Source organism: Grampus griseus (genome assembly GCF_964374135.1).
Source record: "Grampus griseus genome assembly, chromosome: 3".
NCBI lineage: Eukaryota > Metazoa > Chordata > Mammalia > Artiodactyla > Delphinidae > Grampus > Grampus griseus.
The window spans coordinates 14,173,723-14,190,650 of NC_139019.1; the positions used below are offsets into that span (position 1 = coordinate 14,173,723).

The window sequence follows — 16,928 nt, forward strand, 5'->3', positions numbered from 1 at the left end:
GGTCCGAACCTGTAAGGGTAGAATTCAGTCATCAGTATTTTTTTTAAATTTCCAGATGATTCTACCATGAGGCCAGGGTTGGGAAGTACTACTCCTGAAAGCAATGTCACATAATTCAGATAGGACTGCACCAGGAGATGAAAAAGGTGACTGTATATACGAGGTTGTGGAAGTGTGGCATGAATAAGGCAAAGAATATAAATAACTCACAAATCGTTAAAACCCAGAAATATGCCAGATGTCCCCAGACATTAACGTCAAGGTAACAGGCCTCACTTTTATTTAACTCTCCTCTTCTTCCTCCCCTCCCCTGCCTGCGACTTTAACACTCCTCATGAAAACATTTACTGAGGGTCACAAAACGTGATCTTTAAAGCAATGAAGAAAGAGCATCTCTGCAGGTATTCCTTCCTTCCCTAAGTATCCGTGTGCCTACTACGTGTCAGGCTGCACTGAGGGCTGGGAACACACTCCTGAAACAAACGGTCACGGACAGTATTTATGACCCAGCAGCAGCAGCAGGAGATATCAAAGAATCACAAATTACAGTTAATGCTGTCAAGTATAAATCTCAGGAGATGGGAGGATTCATAATTTAGATGGAGGGCTCAGGTTCAGCTAACGCCTTTCTGGGGGAATGACATTTAGACTGAAATGCAGAGACATGCACAGGAGTTAAGTGGGTGAAAACTGAAGGATGGGGAAAGGAGGCGGGAGGGGAGGGAGACCCTCCCTTTCCTGCTTGAGGAAAGGGCTTGGAGCCTTGGGGGAAGGGAGAGCAGCCTGCACAGCCAATCGGGAAGGAAAGGGAAGGGGCTGGGGTCCCACTCAGAGGCCACTGTTTTCCAGTCAAGTATGGAACTGGTTCTTTTCAATAGGGGGGGAGAGAGGCTGCAGATGGAGTTTCATTGCCAATGGCCAATGATTTCAGCAATCGGTCAAGCCTAGGTAATGAAGCCTCCATAAACCCCAAAAGCACAGGGTTCAGAGAGCTTCTGGGTTGGTGCGCACGTGGAGGTAAACAGCGGCTCCCTGGAGGGGGCAGGGAAGCTCCCCCACCCTTCCCACACCATGCCGTGTGCATCTCTTCCATCCGGCGGTTCCTGAGTTATATCCTTTTATAGTACAGCGGTGATCTAGGAAGTAAAAATGTTTGAGTTCTGTGTGGTGCTCTAGCAAATTAATCAAACCCAAGGAGGGGGGTCATTGGAAGCTCCAACCTAGAGCTGGTTGGTCAGAAGCACAGGTGACAACATGACTGGCATCTGAAGTGGAGGGAATGGCAGTCTTGTAGGACTGAGCCCTTAACAACCTGGGGGATCTGACGCTGTCTCCTGGTGGACAGTGACAGAACTGAGTTGATTGCTTGGGGAGCTATGTGATAATACAGCATGTATATTATAGCATTATAATGATATAATGACTAAGGATATACTCCTTTGCTTACCATATCACAGAACTATAAAGCCAGAATAAATTACATAATTAAATACAAACAAAACATAACACCAATAAAATCCAAATTAACAAGACTAACCTAACCCCTGGTTAATGCTGTTTTGCTCAAACTGCTTGCACTGTGACTGTCCACTGCTTCTCTTGTGAGCCTGGTAGGCTCTTCCACCACGGGCGCTGTGATGAGTCACGTATTCCATCTGGTTCCTTTATTCCAGCCTCGATAAAACATTAACTCATACAGCAATCATGATGTTAATTCACCTTCACTTACAGTGAACACATCACTTACATATCCAGTCCTGCATTTTTCTCATTAGCCTGTGGCAGTTACAGTCTTAACCCTTGGCGCCAACATGACCACAAACACAAACATGGGCTTCAGAGAGAACATGTTCACCCAGATGAACCAAAATGAGTTGATACCGTTAAAAAAAAAAACTTTTTAAATCGTGAAAATGAAAAAGGGAAAGAAAAATAATCAAAGCACTGATATGAGGCCTCAGAGACCATATTAAAAGTTCTGAGAATTTTTCGTAGGCAGAATGGAAAAGTCTCAAGACAGTTTTTAAGCAGGAGAGCGTCATGATCGGGGTCAAGGTTTTAAAGAATCAAATCACCCGGTGAGGAGTATGGAGTGAGGAGGGTGGATCGAGGGAGACAAGAGAGGAAGCAGGAAGTGAGGGCAGAGGGTAAGGGGAGGGGGCAGCAAAGAGGAGAAGCCAGCAGCCCCCAAACAGACGGTGGAGGGAGGAGGACGGGGACGGCTGACAGCCCTGGTCTGGGTGGTTGGTAAGTGACAGGGAAGCGGGGGGGATGACTCGGGAGAGCCCAGGGAACTTGCATGTGGGATCTTCCTGGACCAGGGACAGAACCCAGGTTCCCTGCATGGGCGCTGGTAACACAGCGGTTCACGTTTTTCAATACTCATCGAACTGGATATATGAGATTGGTACAGTTTACCGTAGGTAATTTGACCTGAATTGTTGGGGGCAGGGTGACTCTTCTAGATTCAAGAATGACTTCCGGATCTCAGGCTTGGGACCCGGTAGGATGGAGAGTCCACTTGCTAAGAATGAGAAGCATGAGAGCAGGAACATGTTTCTGGGAGAAACTCAGGATGGACTGACGAGGTGCCACCCCTGAGATGCCCATCAGACACCTCCGCAATGATGCCTCAGGGTGCCTGGACACGCGTGGGGAACTCAGAGGAGAAGTCGGCAGGGGAGGCACTGAAGTCTGGGGAGTCACGCAGACGCACACTAGAAATTTTTGAGTGATAAGGCCAACGATCCAGTAGAAAAGAAGAGGCCAAGAATCAGGGGCAGGGAGGCTCAAAGATGGAGCAAAGTGCCCAGGAAAGCAGGGAGGAAGGATCAAAACACACCTGAAGGAAAGGGCCTCCGATGGAAACAGGACCCTTTACCCACCCCGCAGGCCAGTCTCCCCTCCAGTGCAGGTATCGGCCAACTGTGGCCCCCCAGTCTGCCCTTCTGCGTGTTTTTATAAATAAAGTTTTATTGGAACACAGCCTGGTGGTTCACGTGCGCTCTATCTACGAGCACTTCCGCACTCCAAGGGCAGAGTCGAGTAGTTGTAATGGAGCCGATCTCAGCCACGGAGCCGAAAATATGTATGTCCTCCCTGGCCCTTTACAGGATACCTCTGCTGACACCTGACATTCTCCATCCTGTGAATCAGATTGCCCTGATTCATGTGATTTTCTCAAAATATATACTAATCACTCCACTGCTTGCTACAAGACTTTGGAAACTTCTCTACTGCCTAGAGGATTCGGTCCGCAGGTCTTAGCAAGCAGGGCAAAGCCCATAAGATGAGCCCCTGCACCAGGAAAAAGCCCGTAAGGTGAGCCCCTGCACCAGGAAGTGGGACTCTGTTCCGAAACTAACACAGGGAGACGGAAGTTCATGTCCTGTGCCTGTAGCTCACGCTCAGTCTCCTTGGCAGGTCCCTCAACAGCTCCAAGCCTCGGCTCCCCCAGAGAAGGCTTCTGGTCTTTCTCAATGAATGGCAGTTCCCTCCTTGCCTTTCGAACACCAGTTCCTTCATGTCCTTAGCAGATCCCACACCTTACAGGTGTACCTTCTATTTGTATATGTTCCTTGTCCTTCCACACGTTTTTGCAAGTGCTTCTGTGCCCTTCCAGGGTCCCCTCTGTGCCTGCTGCTGTTCCCACGTACCAATGGACTCATGATCACATGTCACTTTCTCTGAGATATATTTTCGATTCCTTGCTGAGCATCTATTGCCATCTTCTCTGAACAACCATGTACACATTTCTATTTTAGCCTTAGGCAGGCTGTATTGAAATTACTTATTTACATCAGTTTCTTCCCATCAGAACAAAAGTTCCTAAAGGGCAGTGATTGGGTCTTTTCTTTTTTAACAAGGTAAACTACCATTTGATATGAGCGTGAGGCAGGCCCCATGCCTTACTCTGGCTGGTGCCCTTCTGACACAGGATGCAAGTTTTGTTCACTATTCCAATTCAATTATTTCTAAAATACTACTAGAATAGAAAAAGACTAAACACCCAATTATTATTCCAGAATATAAAAGACATAGTTAAGGAAAAAAATCACTCCAATTTTAGAAAACCAAAACTTCTGCAAAGCAAGCAGAGGTCCTAAACCAACAGCTGTTCTGCCCACCCATCCTTTGACTGACAGCTGTTGGATGCTGGCCCTCCTATCAGACACTGTCCTGGGCAACGAGTTGCACAGATGAATTAACCACAGGCCTTGCCGACACTACCTTAAAAGTTCATACATACTGAAAAGGGAAAAACAGACTAAACAAAATAGACTAAACTCTGCCTGCCCCAAATTGATATTCACTTAAAATGTACTAGATCAAAATCTGACCTTGTCAGTTAGATTTAAAAAAAGCTCATGGAAGTTTTAAACATATATTTATATTTTAGAAACTATAATAGCATAAGCATTGGCTTAAACGTACACAAGAAGGGTAAAATAAAGAGCTTAAGAGAGAGAAACTCTTGAAAGTGAGACCAACAAAAAACGCTTGGACTAGAATCCACGAGACTAGCAGTGACACAGGCTCGTAAAGTGAGAGAAAAACTGATCTATGTGGTCCCTGCCTAATTCCAAATAGGCTTATTTTCTGGTTTCATAGGTAATTAGAGCGAAAGTTTTGAAAGTAGTAACATGTTGTACCACCAGGGGGCAGATCATGCCTGAGGAAATCTAAATAGGGCTACTGTATCCTACAATTTCTATTTTTATACTCAATTTTCTCTTAATTCCCGCAGCCCCATGCCCCACTAAAAAAAACTGCAAGAGGTCTATTAAAAACCAAAACACATTTTAATGAGAAATCTATTCTTAAAGACGCTGTTTCCTGAGTTACTTTAGATAAATACAGTTACTCTTTTCACATCAGCATTACACAATGAGAGCTTTTTGTTTGGGGTCCCCTCTTCCTTCTCGCTCCCGGCTAGCCCCGCCTTCTTTTTAAATGCCATAGTCTTTGGCAGGAACATGCCAACCCCTTTCCGTATTACTACACACACATATATATGCACAATGATCTCATTTGATTTTTCACTTTCTTCCCAAACTGCTCTGTCTAGCAGGTGATATATGAGTCATGCTCTCATTTTTTCCACTGAAAGTAATAAACACAGCCAATCATTGATGGCAAATATTTAGGTACCTAAGTGTGGAAAACAACTTGATCTTCCTAAAATAGATTAAACTCTTTCTGTTAATCTTATCAAACTATATTCTGTATGCTGAAACAGTGATCTTAAATTCTAACTCCTGAACTTCAGCGAAGTCATCTAAAAGAGCCCACAAATAGTGCTCTAATCATAAGGCAAGTTAATTAATTGGGAAGGTGACTCTTTTTTTTTTTTTTTTTGCGGTACGCAGGCCTCTCACTGTTGTGGCCTCTCCCGTTGCGGAGCACAGGCTCCGGACGCACAGGCTCAGCGGCCATGGCTCACGGGCCCAGCCGCTCCGCAGCATGTGGGATCTTCCTGGACCGGGGCACGAACCCGTGTCCCCTGCATCGGCAGGCGGACTTTCAACCACTGCGCCACCAGGGAAGCCTGGGAAGGTGACTCTTAAAAGCTCTGCTTTTATACTAAGCGTTAGCTTCATTTTTGATTAACTGCAAGTTACAATAATTCATATTTACTGAAATGCATAAATGGACAGTCCCTCTATCCAAGTTGTTTCTACAGCCCAGTGCATGAGCACCGTTAAGGTAATAAAGAGGAGAGAATGTATCTGCCCAGGTGCTTCCCTTCCCTTAAAGAAAGTAGGTGATAGAGGGAGGCAGGGAGAGACAATATGAACGTGTTCTACCTTCCACATTCATATAATTCTGATTGATTACAAACGAAGGACCCCCGAACAAGAGTAATGGGTAAATATTGCCAATAAGAAGAACACAGGGGCTTCCCTGGTGGCACAGTGTGTTGAGAGTGGTAGAGAAAAATGCCTATCATTCCCTCAACATATAACATAGTAAGTCCCACTTCTGTGGCTAATTCAAAGGTCAACTTTAGGAACACCCAATTAAAATCATTAAAAATTCTTAAATTTGGGAGATTCTAGGGTAATCTTCTCATACTGGCAAAAACCAGGACCTTGCTGCAACAGACAAGCATTCTGAGGAGTGCTCTAGAATATGTAAAATATTTTAAATTTGGAAGAACTATGCAATGTTTCCATAAGTCAATAGAAGGACCATGTCTGACCACTGGAATAAACCAAAGAATAACTCGTGTCTTTTGGAAGCCGTAGTTGTCAGCCTATTCAAAAGGGAAAACTCCATCTGAGAAATCTGGGGGTTGATGCGCTAATAAGCGGGCTCCGTGTCTGTGGTGGCTGCTGGCTGGGTTACCTGATGAGGACGCACTGGTTGTCGTGGCGCTTCCACAGGCAGCGGTAGCACTCGTTGGCGATGGCGAAGACGTGCGGGGGCAGCTCGCCCAGGTGGCACCTGCTGTAGCGCTCCATGGCGTCCCGTGAGTACAGGCCGGCGATGGTCTTGTAGGGGTTCACAGAGGCGATGATGGAGCCGATGTAGGTCTGCGAGGACAGGGGGTGGGGACACAGGGACCCGGGTTACAGGTGGCACTCGGGGCTGGGGGGGGCGGAGAGTGGGTGGGCACAGGATCTCATCCCCACCCACGCTGGGCAGAGACAGAAGCAGCTCAGCGTGGTCCACGCCTGGAGGGGAAGAGACGCCACCTCTCACGCCAGAGCCGCTGTCTGAGCTTTACCAGAATCCGCCGAGTGTACGTTAAGGGGACCAGTGACTCCTGAGCCCTGCTCACACGTTTTTCCTTTACCTTTGGGGACAAATCTTTTGCAAAGGAATGAAGCCATTTCAAAGAGCACTGCAGTGAAAGGTAAACAAGAGAGAGGATGGTGACACGGTGAGGCCCAAATCCCTATTCCCCAGTGACCTCCTGACTCCGATTCTCATCTAGTGGCTATTAGGAAATGGCAGGATTAAAGAAATAAGAGAAACAGGGCGGGGTGGTGGATGAAGAGTTACTGCTTAATGGGCACAGCGTTTCTGTTTGGAACGGTGAGAAAGCTCTGGAGGTAGACAGTGGTTATGGTTGCACAACACTGCACATGTATTTAGTACACTGACAAACAGTCACAACGGTAAATTTTATGTTACATATCTTTAACTTTTAAAAAGCCACAAGACCACTTTGGGAGCACTAGGTACTCTTTCAGTAATCTCAAACACCGCGTGAAGTACCATGCAACTTATCTGGAGAATAGCTCATGGAAATCTTATCTTTTCTGGAACCAAATCCAGGCCAGAAATTAAGCAAAATCTTCAGAGCAGCAAAACAGAGGCTACAGAGTTAGTAAAGCAAAATGCCTCATGCCTCCTCCATATGGACATAAACTACTCATTTGTCCTTCTTCAAGAAAGGCTAACGAAGTTTGATTGTCAGACACAAGTGAAGCAGCAGATGAGAAGGGGTGGGGGTAGGACCCTGCAGCCACCACCACCTACCTGCCAGCTTCTGTGGTGTATACACTGCACCACGGGCTTGATGGAGAGCTATGGGCTGATTCAGCCTCCTCCCCCAATTCACACATTGAAGCCCTAACCCCCAGTACCTCCAAATGCAAGTATACCTGTAGACAGGACCTTTAAAGAGATGATTAAATTAAAATGAGGCTGTTCAGGTGGGCCCTAATCTCGTCCTCATATGAAGATGGCATTTGGATACACCAAGAAACACTGGGGACATATGTATGTGCACAGGAAGACTATGTGAAGGAACAGGAAGAAGGAGGCCGTCTGCAAGCCAAGGAAGGAGCCCTCAGGAGAAACCAACCCTGCTGACACCTTGATCTCAAACTTTTGAGCCTCCAGAGCTGTGAGAAAATAAATGTCTGTTGTTTCAGCCAGCCAGTTGGTGGTCTTTTGTCATGGCAGCCCGAGCAGACTAATAAACAGGGCCTGACCCTTTCGCCACTCACAATAACCCTAGGAGGTTCACAGTGTTATTACACCTACTTTTCAGAGGAGGAATTTGAGGCAGAGTGATAAAATTTTGCATTCGGCCACATAGCCAGTAAGTGGTAGAGGTGAGATGTGAATGCAGGCAACCTAATTCCAGAGCCTTCTCTTCACATTCACTGGCAGGGGGTGGCAACACAGCACAGCACAAGAAAAGCAAGAAACACTGGACAGAAAGTCTAAACATCCTGAGTGCATCTGTACCATATTATAGCAATTTGTAATCATTTATATTCACAGTGACTGCCAGGAACATCAAGTATCGTGTGTCCCGTCTTAACTGTTTTCAAATGTAAGGAGGTCTATAACATGTTTTGGAAATATTTTGAACCAAAACAAGGTTAAAAAGGTCAAAGAGTTATTACTATATGACCCAACAATTCTACTCCTAGGTATGCACCCAAAAGAATTAAAAACTGGTCCTCCAACAAATACACAGCAGCGTCGTTCCAAGAGCCTGAAGGCGGACGCCACCCAAATGCACGTCATCAGATAGATGGGTAAACAAGATGCGGTGCACATCCACACAGTTGTGCAAAGGAAATGAAGTACTGATACAGGCTACAATGTAGATGAACCTTGAAAACACGACACTAAGTCAAAGAAGCGAGGTACAGATGTGCACACCTCCAGAGCAGGTAAATCCACAGAGACAGAAAGCTTGGTGGTAGTTACCATGGGCAGAGGGGAGGGTGGGGCGAGGCAGGACTCGGGGGTGACTGCTTTGCAGGTACAAGGTTTCCTGGGTGATGAGAACATTTTGGAACTAGACAGAGGTGCCGGTTGTACAACACGGAATGTACTAAATGCCACTGAATTTACTTGAAAGTGTTTAGTTTTCTGTTATATAAATTTCACTTCAATTTAAAAAAAATTAAAAGACGTGGAGCTTTCATGTATGAATGTTCAGGTCTTTGGAAACCTCCACTCTCTAGAGAGGCCACTTTTCCCTGTCATAGTACCATGGGGAGGATGTGGCCAGAAAGAAAGGTGGAAGCTTTTTCCTCTGGGGAAGGAAAGGGTCCTACTTCTAAAGGAGAGCAGAGAACCACATGGTTCCCTGGAGGATGCCAGACACCCTCCATCAACGCCTTGGCCACAGGTGCTCGTGGCTTGTTTTACATCGACTGTTTGCACAGGTGAGGCAGGCAGGTACGTGACGCTTGAGGCTCTGGGTGTCTGGCCACTTCCTCTGGTTGGTCTAAAGCGTCAGGCCTATTTCTACCTTTCCAGTAGTTGGATGCATGATTATTGTTATTCTGTGAAATATCAAGACTGTCCATTTTCCTGTGAAACACGTTCTTTTTCCTACTTTGGCAGAAGTCAAGACAGTCAGTGCCGTCCGTCTTTATACAGATAGGTAGGCGTGCTGCCGATCTCCTTTCTCAGCTACAAGTAAAACAGAAAAGCCCGTCAGGGCATCAACTTGACTATTAAATTTAAGTAATGTTAGAAGAGTAATCCATCACGAACATATCTTTTTAACAAAACAACATGCCTAAATCGTGAAAATTTTTGCACTCCCCATTCATAACCTATGTGTATGGTGGTCGTAAAATTCTGATGAGACTTTTAAAAAATGTATTGATTCACTCATGAAAAACATCATAACCTTTTATTAAAAGCTTTCCTTTGAAAGTGATTATTTTGGTCAAAACCTTGTAGGCATGCTACCCCTTCCTGGTTGGGGAACTAGTCTCCCAGCATGGCTCAGGGCAGGGATCCCCCAGCCCCGGGCCGTGGACCGAAACCGGTCTGCAGCCTGTTAGGAACCAGGCGTCACAGCAGGAGGTGAGCGCCGGGCGAAGCTTCACCTGCCGCCCCCATCACTCACATTACCGCCTGCACCATCCCCCCTCGCACCATCCCCGTCCGGGGAAAATCTGTCTTCCACGGAACCGGTCCCCAGTGCCCAAAACCTGAGGGACTGCTGGCTTAAGGTATCACTCACCCTGACAGCGTGCATGGCGTGGATTTCGTATGGGGGCAGGACACCCAAGGCTTGTTAGCAAAGATGAAGACAGAACATCCACAACGGTCTTAACGCCTAGTTTCGCTTTTGAGTAATTCACATTGCACTTGGCCCAATGAAGTAGCTGGAAGGTGTTGCAGAAGGACAATGTGGTCGGCGGCGTGGCAGTTGCAGATGACACACGTCTGCCTCGCACCCGGTCCCCGGGGATTCCAGAGGAGTGAAGCCGGCCTCTCTGAACAGCAGACGGTCAGCACTGAGGCAGCCCCTAGAGTGGCAAGGTTTCTGCTGGCGGTCACGCCGGGTGGACCCGCTAACACATCACGTACCTTCCCAGACCGAGCCCGGTCACTGCCGCGCAGTGGGAGCTGGTGGCCCGTGAGCTGATGCTCAGCCAGGGTTTCTGGCTCAAAAATCATTCCAACACGTCTAAAGACTGTTCCACTGTTGAGTCGCCATCTTATATAATTTGTAGCTGACAGTAACTTCAACCAATGGACTCATATGTGCCAACAGGGACAGCAAAACACCGGACTGAATTTGAGCCCAAACTCAATAACCTGATATCTCTCCTTTAAAAAAAACAAAAACAAAAAAACTAAAGAATATATAAAATGTGTGTATGGCTGGTAGGGAGAAAGAATCCAATTTTTTAATAGTTATTTTTTAAGATTATAGGAAACCTTGCCTCATTTAGAGTTAAAAATGTCTCCTGCTGTAAGCACCTCCACGTAGTTCCAGACATAAATTAGGCTCTTAGAACACGAATGCACACGTTTTACTGTTTCACCTTCTCACTAATGACCTGAGTCATTTCTTAACAGGCTTGTCACCAGATTTTAAATGACAATTAAGTCTACAGGTTTCCAAAACAGCTTTACTGACATTTCAGAACTGTGGGACACGGAGGACAATCTGCCCTATGCAGACACACTGTCGCACACCCTCATTTGCTCCGACATAACCTTGACCTGTGGGCAGCGCAGAAGCCACGCTTCTGCCTCTTCTGACAGAGGAAGGAACAGAGCCAGTGAGTGAGGGTGAGGGCAGGATCCTGGATCCTGGTTGTGGGGTGCTGCCCTCGGGTCTGTGATGACGCCCTTCCCCACTCACCTACGTACAGCATGGAATCGTCCCAGACTCTCCAGCCACATCGCCAGTGGCCACTGTCTCCATGTGCTGTACACCCCACTTTCAATTAACTCTAGAATCAACCCCCTTTTTCTCCATCTCCACCGCCCTGGCCTCACTTGCTCAGATGTCCCCGAAAGCCTCCTTTCCCACTGATCTCCCACTCGGTCTTGCATGTTCAATCCCAGCTTCACATGTGACAAATGAACATCTGAAAACAAAAACTCTCCTGCGTAAAACTCTTCAAATAGCTCCCACAGTCTTCAGGGCCGACCCACAGGAATATTCAGGAAGAGAGTCTGAGCACCCAAGTCCTAATGAATTATTCTCCTAAAAGTTTCAGGAATGCGGACCGCTTCAGCTACTTAACTCATTGAGTTTTCATTGTTTGTGCCCATATTCGTGCCAAATGGTACTTCTGAATCTCCCTAAAAGGAGTGTGTAAAACAACGTGGCAGCAAGAGTCACAGTTCCTAATGGTTTATTCAAATTAGGTGAAATGGTTGAGGTCTATCAGCAAAAATAATTACAGCTGGGGCACCTCTATCTTTTCTCCCCCTCCCCTGAACATACCACTCTGCATGGATTATTTTGTCATTAAAACAAAGGCTGCATGGGTAAGAGATGTGCGGAATAATAAGGAAGGTTCAACACGTAATGTAAGTAAATATGGAAAGTGGGAATGGAGGGTGTAGAAGAGCCGGGCTGTAAGTTAAGTACCAAGTGAGGCAAAGATACAATGCAGTAAGGAATCCTAAGAGTTGTGAGACAACAGTGTGTTCCATGCTCGTACCACTGGTCACTCTCTAAAAAGGTATTTTTTATTACTGCCCCCGAAACCACCACGATAACGCCATGCACTTTGGAACGCTGGATACGTGCAACTCTCAAACACCAGGAGGGGCCAGGTGCTGGTCTCCTCATACTGGATTCCAAATTCCATGAGAATAAATCTCCTGGTCATCTTAATGGCTTTTCAGAAATAGAAAGTATATTCTATTTTGAAGCACGTAAAAATTTTTTTCTAGTCAGAAAAGTTCCACATAACTCCCCCCAAAAATACATTTCCTTGCCCATTTTAATAACCTGGAACAGCTGCCGTGCCTATTGCTATGAAACACTGGGAGAAATGCTCTGCATTGCTTCAGTGCAGAATCTACCAATTCAAGGTTTTCAAAAGGCATAAGGGTATAATACCTATATCTAGTCCCCCACCAAAAAAAACTGAGTATAACTAAGAACACTAAAAGTGACCCAGTGGCCTCAGATGCACTCTGCTGGTAGAAACGGAGGATCCATGTTACCGTTGGGAAGTCACTATTCCAACACAGGAAGAAATGATGGAGACAGCAAGATTTGGTCAAGTTAGAAGACTTGAAGTCCTCACCCTGGACCTACCTTCCCCGGTACACTGCTTAACCCCTCTAGGCTCGAGATTCCAATCAGTAATAATAGCATGTCCTCTGTTACCCCACCTCATCACCATGTGAAAACATTACGTAAGTCACAGGCATGCATTATAGTTTTTGTTAATGAAAACAAGACTACAATGGCTTTTCATCATGTGGGTCTGAAAAGCTGGATGGAGATCAAGTAATCTGAAATGCACTAGGGAAACTGGTTCAAGTCAGTGCCGCAACTCTTCTAAAGGGAAGGACTTGTTAAGAAGTGGGAACCGGGCTTCCCTGGTGGCACAGTGGTTAAGAATCCACCTGCCAATGCAGGGGACACGGGTTCGAACCCTAGGCCAGGAAGATCCCACATGCCGTGGAGCAACTAAGCCCGTGCACCACAACTACCGAGCCTACGCTCTAGAGCCCGTGAGCCACAACTACTGAGCCCGTGTGCCACAACTACTGAGCCCGTGTGCCACAACTACTGAAGCCCTCACGCCTAGAGTCCGTGCTCCTCAACTAGAGAAGCCACCGCAATGAGAAGCCTGTGTACCGCAACGAAGAGTAGCCCCCGCTCGCCACAACCAGAGAAAAGTCCACGTGCAGCAACGAAGACCAAAAATAAAATAAATAAATTAAAAACAAAAAAAAGCGGGAACCGCTAGCCAGATTTACTCCCCACCCACCATTCTCCTCCTTCCTTCTCTCTCGATCATCACAGCTAAACATAGCCATGACCTACTTCCCCAGATCTCTACCTTGAATGCAGCTTCAGTTTTAAACTGCAGATCTGTATACTCAGCAGCCGGCATGGGCATCTCCACTTGGATGCCCCTAAGCCCAAACTCAACATGGACAAGGCTGAGCTCCCCCAAACACCTGCCTCTTCTCACACAGTCACATCTTCGCAAATGGCACCATGGTCTACCCAAATGGTTGATCCAGAAACCTAGCAGTCATCCTATAAACGTCAGCCTGCTGCCCGCCCCCAAACCCAATCAAACACCTAGATTCTACCTCTTAATATGTCTCATACTCCAGCTCCCCCAGGATTGGTGTGGAATCCCATCATTTCCCATCTGGTTTGCTGGTCACCTCTCCTCCTAGACCGGTTATACCTGCCGGACTCATCCATCACCTGCAGCCAGACTGAGTTTTCCCCAAACTCACCTTTGACACTGTCCCCTACCAGCCTTCATAAATGAATTCAAGGTCACTAACTCACACACAGTGCCCTTCTTCACCTGCTCTTGACCACCTTGCCAGCCAGCTGCACGCAACCTTCACTGCAGCATCTTGGATGTCCTGCAGCTGGACAAATGCACCACGTCATTTGAAATCTGTGCTCGTGCTGATCTTCTGCCAGGAATGAGCCACCCTCCCTCTTGGATGAATTCCTCTAGGAATTCCTTCAAAACTCGGCACGGTTAGTGCCTCAGCTGGAAATTATTTTCCGACCCCCTCGTACCTCTTCCTGCGATGCTCATGCTTTCTGTTCCCAGCACTTTTATCACACTCATCGTCACCCTGGGCTATTGTCAAAGATTTGCTGTGTCTGCATTCATCAATAAGCTAGGAGGTCCTGGTGGCACAGTGCCTTTCATTTATTCAATCTTTCAAGAAACAATTAGCACGAGCAAGATGAATTTTGCATCCTTGGAGTCTCACACACAGCCTGGCACACAGGCAGGGCTGAATGAACACAGATATATGAGGGGCACACAAAGTCGCTACCAATCCACCCAACAGGTTCCTGTTTTAACTGCATTCTCGTGCTCTACAGCCACCTTCTCCCTAACAAAATTACTTGCCATCCCTGTCCAATTAAACAATTAAAACCGTTAAGCGTGCAAGTTGGTTGAAAAGAAAACTTGATCACAACCGATAACTCAAGATGTTACTAAATTCAAGCTCTTATATTTAGAAATGACATTTCCATTTAATCTGAGTGAATTTCTGACTCATATTCCCTCCTTGTTGAAAGGAATCTGACCCAAAAGAGGCAGGAAAGGGGAAAAAAAAATTAACAAAAACAGAGTTCCTAATTGCCACCATCATGTGCCGATGTAGAAATGGCAACTCAACAGCATAAACGTTTGGTCAAGTTTAAAAATACACAGAGTCAGACAGATGGTTACAATCATCTTTTGGCAACACCAGTCTTGATTTCATGTGAAAAAAAACACCCTGACAAACCACACTGTATTCAGCTGTTCCTGGTATGAGACAAATGCCAAGCCTGCTGGCCATCCGGTCTTTGGGCCATCTATGAGAGGCGCGCTGTTACTTGACACTGGCTTTGGAAAGGGACGGAAAACAACCCCCAAAAATCTTCTCTGGGAAGACTGAACTCAAGGAAATGAGTCTCAGCTTTAGACTTGCAGGCCTGCAACAGTGAACTCCCCAGCCTGCCCTGCCCAGCGTGAACACCGCAGGCAGCCCAGGTGAACTCACTTGCAATCCACACGTGTCTTCAACTGGCTGCTGCCTGCCAACACCTTTTGCAGGTTTCGAAGTTAATTCAGGAACAACGTCAAACACATTTACAGATTCGGTCTGGAAGGCCACCTAACCAGAGGAGGGTATTTTTGAAACACCTAAAAATACATGAGCTGTGAAGCATCTTCTGTGCTCACACCAGCCGTTATCTTTAGACACAGCCCCACTTCTTCAAATGGGCTCGTAGGACTCTCAGCTCTGCCCCGTTTGTTCGGCAAGACCAACAAACGAACCCATGAGGTGGGTGGAACAGAGCAGGGCTTCCTCTGGAGCCCCCCCAAGCCCATAATTGCAGCCGAGCCCCAAGGCTCCCTGCAGCCTCACCCTGATGTGTTTCCAGCCATTCCTTAGAGGCTGGGACAGGAGGCTCGCCCACACAACTGACCCACAGCAGGATGAACCTTATGACGGAGACAACGTGTTTCTCTTCCACTGGGCAGGAAACAAAACTGCCACACCACGGAGCCAGCTTAGCTGCTCCCCCACTGTGGACCCGGAGCTGACAGTCAATACAACAGAAACCTCAGCTGCTCTGGTCCACGTGGTGCGTAGATGCTGGGTACAGAATCTGAAATGATCCGGGCTCCAGAGAATACAATGCAACAGGCACCCAGAAGCCAGCTCGTCTCTCCCGCTCTCCTCTCCTGGCGGAGCTGCCAGCACTGCGCTCAGGGCCATCAGGGCTTGACAAGGCTGGGCGTCATCACCGCCAGCCCTGCTACTTCACCTCCTCCGCCACACGTCTCATATCTAACTTCCTCTCGCTCACCGCCATCTCTACCCTGGTCCAAAACCCTCATCTCTACACCTCTGAATTACTGCCACACTCTCCCAGCCAATCTACCCTCTGTAGACTATACCACATCACTTCCCTATCAACCCTTCTAAATTTTTTCTCAGGGAAATTCTCTCTTCAAGAGCCTTTAACAAGGACAGTGTAGCCTCTTTACCACCAAGCGCAAACACTGCTGCCTAGCTTTAAGTAAGGTAGGGTTTCTCGGCATGACTGACATCTTGGGCCGGATAACTCTTTGTGGCGGGGCCGTCCTGTGCACCTTGGGATCTTTAGCAGATGCCTGGCCTCTACCTACTAGGTACCATCAGCATCTCTACTACGGCAACCAGAAATGCCTCCAGAGAGTGCCAAATATCCCCTGGGGGGTCACATCACCTGGTTGAGAACCACTGCTTTTAAAGGTGTCCTGACTCCAGCCTACCTATCCCACTAATTATTTGATGTTCCCCAACACACATCAGATTCCATCAGCAAAGGAACCTTCTCCCAGTTTAGTGAGGCCATCGCACCAAATGCACCCTCATCTCTCCACCTTCATGGATGGCGTGTCACCAGCCTTTCCTCCTGATCATCTCTCATCCCTCCTTTGCAGTATCATTATTGCCGCCCCCTCCACAGGGCTCTGCACGGCCAGCTCCGGCTTTCTCACCCACGTATTTGTTTCCTCTCCCCATCTCTTATCTCCCTGTACCACACATACCCCTCCTCTCCGATCCTTTAGGGACTTACAGGTGTGGGTACCTGTCACCACCAGGTCTCATCAATGGTGGGAAGAGACACAGGAGGGTGGGACTCACGGGACCCTCTCCAAGGTGCCAGGAAGCTCACAGATAAGAGGCTCAGGGTGGAAGTCTGGGGTGGGGGTCCCAGGTCGGGAGCTGAAGTGTTGAGCAGAGTTCTCATCTGGGAAGTCGCCAGAGGATGAGAAAAGCTGACGAGGTGGAGTGTTAGACATGAGAGCCTGGCTTTCTAGGAAGGGAATCCAGTATTTAGGGCATGAGGCAGGGGCTCATGCAAGGCAAAGAGCAGAGCTGCTCTAACCCGGGTGTGAGAGCCAAACAGGACCAGCGGGAAGGCTGGAGTCATGGAGATCTACAGACACGGAGGTCTGCACAGCCTCTGCCTGGAAGGAGCA

At 47.3% G+C, this 16,928-nt stretch overlaps 1 protein-coding gene across 1 annotated transcript in view; it reads right to left on the reverse strand.

Annotated features, from left to right (window-relative positions):
* MYO10 (myosin X) overlaps nucleotides 1–16,928 on the reverse strand; it is a gene marked incomplete at its 5' end in the record, with an annotated part of 218,166 nt that overhangs the window by 97,706 nt on the left and 103,532 nt on the right. Inside the window, 1 exon segment of the mRNA XM_082651004.1 lies at nucleotides 6,349–6,536. Coding sequence (XP_082507130.1) covers nucleotides 6,349–6,536 — 188 coding nt within the window.